The sequence below is a fragment of the Boleophthalmus pectinirostris genome, unplaced genomic scaffold, assembly GCF_026225935.1.
Source record: "Boleophthalmus pectinirostris isolate CB_2022bp ecotype Guang Dong unplaced genomic scaffold, ASM2622593v1 HiC_scaffold_15, whole genome shotgun sequence".
NCBI classification, from domain to species: domain Eukaryota; kingdom Metazoa; phylum Chordata; class Actinopteri; order Gobiiformes; family Gobiidae; genus Boleophthalmus; species Boleophthalmus pectinirostris.
Genome location: NW_026571070.1, coordinates 3,099,916 through 3,112,915, shown reverse-complemented (window position 1 = coordinate 3,112,915; position 13,000 = coordinate 3,099,916). Strand labels below are relative to the sequence as shown.

The window sequence follows — 13,000 nt, the reverse complement described above, 5'->3', positions numbered from 1 at the left end:
GAGAGGAGAGGAAAGGAAAGGAGGAGAGGAGGAGAGGAGGAGAGGAGAGGAAGAGAGGAGGAGAGGAGACGAGACGAGGGGAGGAGAGGAGAAGAGGAGAGAAGGAGAGGAGGAGAGGAGCAGAGGAGAGTCAAATGGAAGAAGGGGGGAGGAGAGGGGTAAGAGAAGAGCGAAAGAGGAGAGAGAAAATGAGGCAAGGGAAGGAGGAGGAGAGGAGGAAAGAGGAGGAGAGGAGGTGAGGGAGAGAGTAGGAGTGGGGAGGAAAAGAGAAAAAGGAGAGAAAAAGAGGGGTAAGAGAAGAGAGAAGAGGGAGAGAGGAAAGGAGTGGGGAGGAGAGGAGAAGAGGAGAGGAGAAGAGAGAGGGTGAGGAGGAGGAAGAGGACAGTATGGTGAAAGGGAGAAAGAAGAGAGGAGAGGGAGAGAGGAAAGGAGGCACTGGGAGGAGAGGAGACGAGTGAATAGAGAAGGAGAGGGAGAGAAGAGGGAGAGAGGGAGGAAGACAGGAGTGAAAAGGTATAAAGAGGTATATAGAGGAAAGTAGAAAAAAGAGGATGAGAAGAGAGAGCGAGAGAAAACAGGAGGAAAAGGAGAAATATCAAGATTTGACAGAAAAAAAGAGTGGAGAAAATAGAAATATACGTTTGAAATGTGCTTCAAAGTTTCAGTCGAACACAGAGAAAGAGAAAAAACACTTCTTCCATTGGTCGACAGGTTGAATCGACTCAAATAAAGTCAAAATTCTGAATTTAAGTCATTTTAATTTATCTAGATGTTGTTTTTTGCAGTAAGGACACAGATTTTTATAAGTTTTTCAATAAAATAAACACAAAACAAACCAAAAAAAAGCCATAAAACAAAAGCATGCTTTTATTTTAGCTTATCTTTCGCTCAAAAGTTGCAGTGAAACACGCTAAACGAAGACGCACCCCTCACCGAAAATGTTCCATGTCGCACCTTTAATTTCTGAGTGAAGCGTCAAACTGATCAAACGAACAGAAGTGAACTACGTAAACATGTTTCCTCTTTGATTCTTTGATTAAAACTCCACGCGGAGCAAAACGAGCCGAACGCGAGCCCCGACCCGCCGAAACGTCACTTAGAGAAACGACTCGCCGCAGATCAAAGTTGGCGAAGCGTCGGGAGCGAATAAAGCGAAGCGAACGAACACAGAGAGAGAGAAAGAGAAAAAACACTTCTTCCATTGGTCGACAACTTTTCTCGTCAAGTTGAATCGACTCAAATAAAGTCAAAGTTCTGAATTTAAGTCATTTTAATTTATCTAGATGTTGTGTTTTGCAGTAAGGACACAAATTTTTGTAAGTTTTTCAGTAAAATAAACACAAAACAAACCAAAAAAAAAGTCATAAAACAAAAGCGTGCTTTTATTTTAGCCTATTTTTCGCTCAAAAGTTGCAGTGAAACACGCTAAATTAAAAGACGCACCCGCTCACCGAAAATGTTCCATTTCGCACCTTTAATTTCTGAGTGAAGCGTCAAACTGATCAAACGAACAGAAGTGAACTACGTAAACATGTTTCCTCTTTGATTCTTTGATTAAAACTCCACGCGGAGCAAAACGAGCCGAACGCGAGCCCCGACCCGCCGAAACGTCACTTAGAGAAACGACTCGCCGCAGATCAAAGTTGGCGAAGCGTCGGGGCGAATAAAGCGAAGCGAACGTGTGAGGGACGCGCTCGTCGGCACGGAAACGCCGGCGCGGGTGATGTACGGGCGCGCGTCAGGGGTTCGCACGCCGGTAATTAACGACGCCGACGTCAAACGATCAGAAGCCATTAGAGATGCTTCACCCGAGTCCGGCCCGACGCGGAGAGGAAAACTCCAACTCCAGACGGCGCGGAAAAGACGGGAATAAATAAATAAGAAGTTGAGGGATGTTGAGGCTAATATACTTAGAGTTTATTAATTATACAGAGAATGAAGTCATGTTTAAACCGACTGAACTCGTGTAAACGTACGAGAGGAAAACACGGCGCTGGCATGTTTGTGGTTCATGTAAAAGTACTTAAAGAAATCACAAATACATAAAAAAAAATGCAATATTTACTAGTCGTTCTGCTCTATATTAAAGGAGAACTATGGAACTTTTTTGGTTTTGGGGTCCCTCACCTGCTTGTTTTTATGTCTGGAATGTTCCACAGTGTGACTTTAAACAGCTCTACACTTACACAGAAAAAAGTGGAGGGTTAAAATTTCAGGGTGAAATATTTCAGAGTTGTTTTTAACACAAAAAAAGTGTTATTTTAAATATTTGAGTGTTAAATGGGGGTTATTTGCCAGAGTTGATATGGTTGAAGTTAAACTTCCTCTAGTGTTAATTCAACTTCCTCTAGTGTTAATTCAAACTTCCTTTAGTGTTAATTCAACTTCCTCTAGTGTTAATTCAACTTCCTCTAGTGTTAATTCAACTAGTGTTAATTCCTCTAGTGTTAATTCAACTTCCTTTTAGTGTTAATTCAACTAGTGTTAATTCCTCTTAGTGTTCAATTCAACTTCCTTTAGTGTTAATTCAACTTCCTCTAGTGTTAATTCAAATTCAACTTCTCTAGTGTTAATTCAACTTCCTCTAGTGTCAATTCAACTTCCTTTAGTGTTAATCCAACTTCCTCCAGTGTTAATTCAACTTCCTCTAGTGTCAATTCAACTTCCTCTAGTGTTAATTCAACTTCCTTTAGTGTTAATTCAACTTCCTCTAGTGTTAATTCAACTTCCTCTAGTGTTAATTCAACTTCTAGTGTTAATTTCAACTTCCTCTAGTGTCAATTCAACTTCCTCTAGTGTTCAACTTTCAACTTCCTTTAGTGTTAATCAACTTCCTTAGTGTTCAACTCTAGTGTTAATCCAACTTCCTCCAGTGTTAATTCAACTTCCTCTAGTGTTAATTCAACTTCCTCTAGTGTTAATTCAACTTCCTCTTAGTGTTAATTCAACTTCCTTTAGTGTTAATCAACTTTAGTGTTAATTCAACTTCCTCTAGTGTTAATTCAACTTCCTCTAGTGTTAATTCAACTTCCTTTAGTGTTACTTTAGTTAATTCAACTTCCTCTAGTGTTAATTCAACTTCCTCTAGTGTTAATTCAACTTCCTCTAGTGTCAATTCAACTTCCTCTAGTGTTAATTCAACTTCCTCTTAGTGTTAATTCAACTTCCTCTAGTGTTAATTCAACTTCCTCTAGTGTCAATTCAACTTCCTCTAGTGTTAATTCAACTTCCTCTAGTGTTAATTCAACTTCCTCTAGTGTCAATTCAACTTCCTCTAGTGTCAATTCAACTTCCTCTAGTGTTAATTCAACTTCCTCTAGTGTCAATTCAACTTCCTCTAGTGTTAATTCAACTTCCTTTAGTGTTAATTCAACTTCCTCTAGTGTTAATTCAACTTCCTCTAGTGTTAATTCAACTTCCTCTAGTGTTCAATTCAACTTCCTCTAGTGTTAATTCAACTTCCTCTAGTGTTAATTTCAACTTCTAGTGTTAATTCAACTTCCTCTAGTGTTAATTCAACTTCCTTTAGTGTTAATTCAACTTCCTCTAGTGTTAATTCAACTTCCTCTAGTGTTAATTCAACTTCCTTTTAGTGTAATTCAACTTCCTCTAGTGTTAATTCAACTTCTTTAACTTCAACTTCCTTTTAGTGTTAATTCAACTTCCTCTAGTGTAATTCAACTTCCTCTAGTGTTAATTCAACTTCCTCTAGTGTTAATTCAACTTCAACTTCCTCTAGTGTTAATTCAACTTCCTTTAGTCTAATCCAACTTCCTTTAGTGTTAATTCAACTTCCTTTAGTCTTAATTCCAACTTCCTTAGTGTTAATTCAACTTCCTTAGTGTTAATTCAACTTCCTCTAGTGTTCAATTCAACTTCCTCTAGTGTTAATTCAACTTCCTCTAGTGTCAATTCAACTTCCTTTAGTGTTAATTCAACTTCCTCTAGTGTTCAATTCAACTTCCTTTAGTGTTAATTCAACTTCCTCTAGTGTTCAATTCAACTTCCTCTAGTGTTAATTCAACTTCCTCTAGTGTTAATTCAACTTCCTTTAGTGTTCAATTCAACTTCCCTTTAGTGTCTAATTCAACTTCTTTAGTGTTAATTCAACTTCCTCTAGTGTTAATTCAACTTCCTCTAGTGTTAATTCAACTTCCTCTAGTGTTAATTTAACTTCCTTAGTGTTAATTCAACTTCCTCTAGTGTTCAATTCAACTTCCTCTAGTGTTAATTCAACTTCCTTTAGTGTTAATTCAACTTCCTTTAGTGTTAATTCAACTTCCTTTAGTGTTAATTCAACTTCCTCTAGTGTTAATTCAACTTCCTTTAGTGTTAATTCAACTTCCTCTAGTGTCAAATCAACTTCCTCTAGTGTCAATTCAACTTCCTCTAGTGTTAATTCAACTTCCTTTAGTCTTAATCCAACTTCCTTTAGTGTTAATTCAACTTCCTCTAGTGTTAATTCAACTTCCCTTAGTGTTAATTCTCAGGTCAAAGTTCACATTATGAGAGGATTTCTGGACTCACCAACTTAATCCTCTTGCTCCTGATGGACTTAACGTGGAGTTTGACCTAAGATGCTTTTTGTGATACGGTCAATCTGTTTGTGTATTTTATGAGAATGTAAAGATCATGTTTTTGTCTTGTTGGACTGAACTCACTGGGTGACTTCACTTTGGGACGTCCCATTCGTTGGAGGAGAACATGAGACCCTCCAACACCTTTAATCTTTAATCTTTAATCTGGCCCTCGGCTGATTTTCTACTAAAATATTTTAATTCTATTTTCTATTAAAATCTTGTTAATTTTCTGTGGTGTTTATCACAGCAGCGTCTCCAGCGTCTCTGTACGTGGCCCCTCAGGACACCAGAGCTAAACCAGACTTAAACCAGGACTTGACTAAACCAGGACTAAACCAGGCAGGACTAAACCAGGCAGGACTAAACCAGGACTAAACCAGGACTAAACCAGGACTAAACCAGGACTAAACCAGGACCAGGACTAAACCAGACTAAACCAAACTACTAAACCAGAACTAAACCAGGACTAAACCAGACTAAACCAGACTAAACCAGGACTAAACCAGGACTAAACCAGGTCTAAACCAGGACTAAACCAGGACTAAAACCAGGACTAAACCAGGACTAAAACTGGACTAAACCAGGATTTAACAGGACTAAATCATGCTGTCGGACTGTGTCTCTATCAGTAATATTTTTTATTTGGTTGAGTAAAGTCTGGGCTTCCTCGTCTTTGCTTCTCTACAGCAAATCAAGTAATCCAAAGTATTCAGATTACATTACTCACTTTAAGTATTTTAATGGATTACGTTACAAACTACATGTTGGTGTGTGTAATCTGTAATCTGTAGGGGATTACATTTGAAAAGTAATCTTCCCGACACCGCAGAAGTCAAATATTCCGTCTTTAAAGTTCTATTTTAAATCAAACGCTCCAAAGGGGAAAGAACAGAAGCAGCCAAAGAGTTTCTGTGAGCTTAAAAAGACGCGTGGGGCAGAAACCAGCTGAGACCGGAGACAAAAGACGAGAAGACGAGTTGTACATAAATATAAGATGGTGTTATTTGGGGCCCGCGCGAGAGGAGACGAGCGGAGATCAGACGGAGGAGGAAGAGTCGCCCCCGGGGCAAATGTACCGTCCCACAGTGTAATCCTGTTAGGGCAACTTTGATCTGGAAACGCGAGGCCTCGTTTCAGACAAACACTGTTGACGTGAGCGAGCGCCGACGAGACACGGACGAGACACCGACGGAGACAGACGGAGAGACGAGAGACACGAGAGACGAAGACGAGAGAGACGACGAGAGACGAGAGACGAGAGACGACGAGAGAGAGACGACGAGAGACCGACGAAGACGGCAAGACCACGAGAGACAGACGAGACAAGACGAGAGAGACGACGAGAGAGACGAGAGACGACGAGAGACAGACGACGAGAGACGAGACGAGAGAACGAGAGACGACGAGAGAGACGAGAGACGAGAGACGACGAGAGACGAGAGACGAGAGACGACGAGAGACGAGAGAGACGAGACGAGAGAGACGACGAGAGACGACGACGAGACCACGGAGCAGACGGACACAAGACGAGAGAAGACGACGAGGAGACGAGAGACGACGAGAGACGAGAGACGACGAGAGACGACGAGACCAGACGGAGCAGACGGACACAAGACGAGAGAAGACGAGGGACGAGAGACGACGAGAGACGAGAGACGACGAGACCACGGAGCAGACCGACACAAGACGAGAGAAGACGAGAGACGAGAGAGACGACGAGAGACGAGGAGAGACGAGAGACGACGAGAGACGACGAGAGACGAGAGAGAGACGACGAGAGAGACGACGAGAGACGACGAGAGACGAGAGATGAGGAGAGACGACGAGACCGACAAGACCACGGAGCAGACGGACACAAGACGAGAGAAGACGACGAGAGACGACGAGAGACGAGAGACGACGAGACCGACGGAGACAGACGGACAAGACGAGAGAGAACGACGAGAGGACGAGAGACGACGAGAGACGAGGAGACCGACAAGACCACGGAGCAGACCGACACAAGACGAGAGAAGACGAGAGACGAGAGACGACGAGAGACGACGAGAGACGACGAGAGACGAGAGACGACGAGAGACGAGGAGAGACGACGAGAGACGAGAGGAGAGTTTACATGGTTTTTAATTATGGATTAATTGTTCTGGATTAAATAGTTTGGAATTAAAATATTATCCAGTCCGTGTGTCATTTGTTTATTTGTTTTTCAATGTAAAACTAAAAATAAGAAAATGAAAAAAAACTACAAATTTCTTCATTATTTGCCTAGAAAAAAAAAAAAAAAAAAAAAGAAAAGAAAGAAAAATGAATAAAACAGATAATGATTAATTTTTTCAGTTTTTTGATTTTGTGTTTAAATGAAAAATGGAAAAAATGAATAATGGATTAAACCAGGATTAAACCGTTTTCAGTCCTGGTTTGATCCGTCCAGAGAGTCCCGAGAGACGGAGTCCGACGAGGTCTCAGTCCGTCCTGTTCCCGGTCTCAGTCGACGGAGTCTCAGTCCCGGTCTCAGCCGAGAGTCCCGTCTCAGTCCGGCTGGAGTCCGTCCTGGTCTCAGTCTCAGTCCTGATCTCAGTCTTCGGTCCTGTTCCCGGTCTCAGTCCTGGTCTGGTCCCAGTCTGGTCCTGGTCTCAGTCTCAGTCTCAGTCCTGATCTCAGTCCTGGTTCTGTTCCCGGTCTCAGTCCTGGTCTGGTCCCAGTCTGGTCCTGGTCTCAGTCTCAGTCTCAGTCCTGATCTCAGTCTTGGTCCTGTTCCCGGTCTCAGTCCTGGTCTGGTCCCAGTCTGGTCCTGGTCTCAGTCTCAGTCTCAGTCCTGATCTCAGTCCTGGTCCTGTTCCCGGTCTCAGTCCTGGTCTCAAGCCTGGTCCTGTTCCTGTTCCTGGTCCTGGTCACGGTCTGGTCCTGGTCCCGGTCTGGTCCCTGTCTCAGTCTCAGTCTCAGTCCTGTTCCTGATCTGGTCCCGGACCTGTTTTAGTCCAGTTTTAGTCCTGGTTGAGTCCGGAATCGCAGTTTAAGTCACAGACACAGAGAACATCCGTTATATTTTTTCCATTTTTCATTTAAACACAAAATCGAAAACTGAAAATGAGAAAGAAGAAGGGAGAGAAGGAGAGAAAGACAGAGGGAGGAAGAGAGAGCGGGAAAACAGAGAGAACAGAGAGGAGAAAGGGAAGATGAGACGGCGGAGAGAGAAGAGAAAGGATGGAAGAGATGAAGAAAGAAGGAAAGAAAGGGAGTGAGGGGGAGAGTAAGAGAGACGGTCGGAGAGAGAGAGAAAGAAAAAAGAAGAAAAGGGGAGGAGTCAGAGAGAAGATGAGAGAAAGAGAAAAGTGAAAGAACGAAGAGAGGAGAAGAGAGAGAAAGTCGGAGAGACAGAGAAGATGAGAGAAAGAGAAAAGTGAAAGAACAGAGAGGAGAAGAAAGAGAAAGTCGGAGAGACAGAGAAGATGAGAGAAAGAGAAAAGTGAAAAAGAACGAAGAGAGGAGAAGAGAGAGAAAGTCGGAGAGACAGAGAGAGATGAGAGAAAGAGAAAAGTGAAAGAACGAAGAGAGGAGAAGAGAGAGAAAGTCGGAGAGACAGAGAGAAGATGAGAGAAAGAGAAAAGTGAAAGAAAGGAAGAGAGGAGAGGAGAGAGAAAGTCAGAGAGACAGAAGATGAGAGAAAGAGAACGAAGAGAGGAGAAGAGAGAGAACTTTGGAGAGACAGAGAGAAGATGAGAGAGGGTGAAGAGTCGGACAGACGATGAGAGAAAGAGAAAAGTGAAAGAACGAAGAGAGAGAAAGAGAGACAGAGACAGAAAGAGAGAGAAGTGGGAGAAACAGAGGGGGAGAAGAGGGAGAGGAAGAGAAAGAGAAGGAAAGAGATGAAGAAAGAGAGAGAGAAAGAAGAGAGAGACAAGAAAGTGAGAAGGAGAGAGGGAAAGAGGGAGAGAGGGAGGAGAGAGGAGCGCCACGTCGTGTTTTGAAGACCCCACTGATCGTCGGAACTTTCCAGAACATGTTTGTCGTTTCTCAGATAATTGATTCCGTCGTTTGCTCCGTTTCTCGCTTTGATGTTGCCATGGAGATAAAAGCCAATCAGGAAAAATTAAACACGCAGCAACAGAAAAAAACCCGCCCTCCCCGAGCCCAGACACACACGTGCGACGCTTTAACTAAAAAACTCAAAACCAAAACAAATAAATGATGTCGCTGTTTGAATCCCGCTCCTCACACTCACTGGTCAAAATTTAAGATATAAACACTTAAATCCATCAGAAAATGACTTAAAATGATCTGTTCAAGCGGCAAAATCATTTTACTTGACAAGTTCTCGCAAAATAAACAAACCTAGACGAGAATGAAGTAGTGTCAGAACTAATGAGTGGATAATAAATGTGAAAATAACATGAAGAACCTGATATAAGTTTGAAAATCTGGGCCACATCAGAGAAATTTACAGTGTAAACATTGTTGCTGTTGTGTCCTTGAGCAAGACACTTCACCAATGTTGACCTCAATGTCTACATATGTTTATGAACGTGTGTGTGTGTGTGTGTGTGTGTGTGTGTGAATGGTTCCTTGATGCCTTATACCATTAAAAAAATATATTTACCAACTATTTCCATTTAAATAATGTTAAATGAATGAAACAACACAGAATTTACTTCGATGAGTTTTAAGTCGTGTTCTAGAGTTGTTTCCTCGTCAAAAACAGACCTGGATTTGTGTTTCTTTCATTCACACCTGTTTGAGTAACTCTTTATTACACATTTCCTCTGTTCCATCTTAGCTGTTTTCAGGTCAGAACGGTGACGTCTACTGTGTCGTCACGGTTCACGTAGAAAAAACTACTTTTCGGTTCCCAAACGCTCAGTGAGATCAAACCGAGTGTGAACACGAGTGTTCAGGGAACTGACACAGTTCTCTTTTGGACTGAAAACACAAATTATGATGTCATGAAGCAGAAGTTTTCAAGTTACTGTATTTGTTTGGACTATAAGACGCACTTAAACTTCATTTTCTCAAAAATCGACGGTGCACCTTATGTATTTATTCTGGTTGTGCTTTCTGACCTCAAACTGATTTTCGCTCATATTCCACTGAGTCGTGTCCTTTAGTCCAACAAAAGCTGAACCGCATCAGTGCACAAGGAAAGAGCTGTTTTTTTCAGAGCTTATAGTTTATATAATAATCGTGGACGCCTGGACTAAGGATCAGTCTCAAGTGGCGTCCATTTGTTTCGCTCAATGAGCCTTATAATCCAATGTGTCATATAGTTCAAAAATACAGTAATAGTTCCTTTTATCTTTTAGTTCTAGTTTCGTCGATGTTATTAGGGTTTTTTTTCAGACCAAGGGTTTGTTTTCATACCTGACAGTTTTGTCTTCCTCAGAGTCACGTGATGTTGCCGTGACGTGTCGCTCGGCTGATTTAAACAGGTTCTGGCGCTGTCCTCCTACCGCTGGGAGCAGGACGACAGCGCCACCTGCAGTCCGACGTCCTCAGGTTGAAACTGTCAGGTGTGAAACACAAACCCAAAGAACCTAATAACATAAATTATCGGAAAACCAAATGAAACTCATCGGACTCTAGTTTCATAGTTTTGTAGAGATTTGATTGAAGTGGTAGTAGTAGTAATTGTAGTAGTAGTAGTAGTTGTAGTAGTGGCAGTAGTAGTAGTAGTAGTAGTAGTAGTAGTAGTAGTAGTAGTAGTAGTAGTAGTAGTAGTAGTAGTAGTAGTAGTAGTAGTAGTAGTAGTAGTAGTAGTAGTAGTAGTAGTAGTAGTAGTAGTAGTAGTAGTAGTAGTAGTAGTAGTAGTAGTAGTAGTAGTAGTAGTAGTGGCAGTAGTAGTAGTAGTAGTAGTAGTAGTAGTAGTAGTAGTAGTAGTAGTAGTAGTAGTAGTAGTAGTAGTAGTAGTAGTAGTAGTAGTAGTAGTAGTAGTAGTAGTAGTAGTAGTAGTAGTAGTAGTAGTAGTAGTAGTAGTAGTAGTAGTAGTAGTAGTAGTAGTAGTGGCAGTAGTAGTAGTAGTAGTAGTAGTAGTAGTAGTAGTAGTAGTAGTAGTAGTAGTAGTAGTAGTAGTAGTAGTAGTAGTAGTAGTAGTAGTAGTAGTAGTAGTAGTAGTAGTAGTAGTAGTAGTAGTAGTAGTAGTAGTAGTAGTAGTAGTAGTAGTAGTAGTAGTAGTAGTAGTAGTAGTAGTAGTAGTAGTAGTAGTAGTAGTAGTAGTAGTAGTAGTAGTAGTAGTAGTAGTAGTAGTAGTAGTAGTAGTAGTAGTAGTAGTAGTAGTAGTAGTAGTAGTAGTAGTAGTAGTAGTAGTAGTAGTAGTAGTAGTAGTAGTAGTAGTAGTAGTAGTAGTAGTAGTAGTAGTAGTAGTAGTAGTAGTAGTAGTAGTAGTAGTAGTAGTAGTAGTAGTAGTAGTAGTAGTAGTAGTAGTAGTAGTAGTAGTAGTAGTAGTAGTAGTAGTAGTAGTAGTAGTAGTAGTAGTAGTAGTAGTAGTAGTAGTAGTAGTAGTAGTAGTAGTAGTAGTAGTAGTAGTAGTAGTAGTAGTAGTAGTAGTAGTAGTAGTGGCAGTAGTAGTAGTAGTAGGCAGTAGTAGTAGTAGCATAGTAGTAGTAGTAGTAGTAGTAGTAGTAGCAGTAGTAGTAGTAGTAGTAGTAGTAGTAGTAGTAGTAGTAGTAGTAGTAGTAGTAGTAGTAGTAAGTAGTAGTAGTAGTAGTAGTAGTAGTAGTAGTAGTAGTAGTAGTAGTAGTAGTAGTAGTAGTAGTAGTAGTAGTAGTAGTAGTAGTAGTAGTAGTAGTAGTAGTAGTAGTAGTAGTAGTAGTAGGTAGTAGTAGTAGTAGTAGTAGTAGTAGTAGTAGTAGTAGTAGTAGCAGTAGTAGTAGTAGTAGTAGTAGTAGTAGTAGTAGTAGTAGTAGTAGTAGTAGTAGTAGTAGTAGTAGTAGTAGTAGTAGTAGTAGTAGTAGTAGTAGTAGTAGTAGTAGTAGTAGTAGTAGTAGTAGTAGTAGTAGTAGTAGTAGTAGTAGTAGTAGTAGTAGTAGTAGTAGTTGATTTGGGTTGAAATTGAGCACTTCCTGTGTTACCACATGACATCACAAGGTGGAACAGAGTATTTTAAGCGTTAGAGAAGAACTCAGTGTAAATCTGCAGTGTTTGTGTGTTAAACTTGTGTGAATTAAACAAAAAAACTCAACTCCAGGTCTGTTTGTGATGAGGAAACAGTGTAATTTTGTCCCTTTGAGAATTTTCACACCTGAATTTCTTAATAAACCATTTGCTTAGATTGTGAATTAAGTCTTTGTTGATGCTTTATTCAGGTTAAATCAGGTTCGGTTATTATAAAGTGTTTTCCAATTAGTGAAAGATGAAGCACCAGAGAATCCTGCAGTTTTTCGTCTCTAAAGTGGAGCTGCTGTTATTTCCAGTTCAAACACACTGAGCAACATCTGAGTCTTCGGGCTGCGCTGGTTTAATGAGCGGGTCCCACAACGGAAAATAAAAAAAAAAAACGGATAAAAGAAGATACCGCGTCTGACCTGTAGGGGGTGTGAAGGGTAGTGCAGCCAGACTTCCCGCAGGTCCTGGAACACAACACAAGAAGAACAAAACAAAGGAGTGAGTTTAAGAAAGAGTCCTTCAAAGATTTTAAACATTTGATTCATCGTATTATTTTCGTGACGACCTGAATTAGATTAAATTAGGGCAGCAAAATTAATCGCTATCAAAATCCCAAGCTGAATGGTCACAATTAAACGAGCAAATAATGCAACGAAAACAAAAAAAATTCAAAGTAGTTTTTATCTAAAAGAGGGGTTCTTAAACCTTCTGAGGTCGAGGGTCCTTCACCGTTCTGCGACAACCTCAACGACCGACCATCGACCTCCGCAAGGACAATGCCATACAATTCCGAAGTTCAAGTATGTTTTTAAACCAATTTTCGGATGAAGATTTATTTTTTACAGTCCTTCATTTATCGGTGTAGTTATTCCCATCAAAACATGAACTTTTTCTTGTATAAAGCTTATATTTCTAATTTATTTTGACTCTACATTTACATTTATTATAACTGTGTCTTTTTGGACACGTGTCTCCTGAATTTATTATCATCATTTATATTTTTTTACTCTTTGTTATTATTTTATATTGTGATGTGCGAGCGTCTGTGTCCAAATCATTTCCCTTGTGGATCGATAAAGTTTGTTTCCGTGGGATTGTTGTGTTAAATGATCAGTTCGTATTTCAGTTTTATCTCAAAAGTGAAAGGTTCTGGACGTGTTTTTAAAAAGTGCAGTTTGAACAGAGTTCGATAACAGTATGAACTAAAATAAATATACAGTTTTATATCAACAGTAGGGATGTAACAATAATCAGAATATTGTGGTATCGTATTGTCAAAAGTCTCACAATAATATGGAATTACAGGTTCCTTTGTTTAAATCATTGTT

The 13,000-nt window shown here is 40.5% G+C and overlaps 1 protein-coding gene across 1 annotated transcript in view; it reads right to left on the bottom strand.

The window, feature by feature from the left end:
• The window catches only part of drosha (drosha ribonuclease III), a 322,738-nt gene that overhangs the window by 93,248 nt on the left and 216,490 nt on the right, over positions 1-13,000 (bottom strand). The window contains 1 exon segment of the mRNA XM_055151233.1: positions 12,092-12,136. Coding sequence (XP_055007208.1) covers positions 12,092-12,136 — 45 coding nt within the window.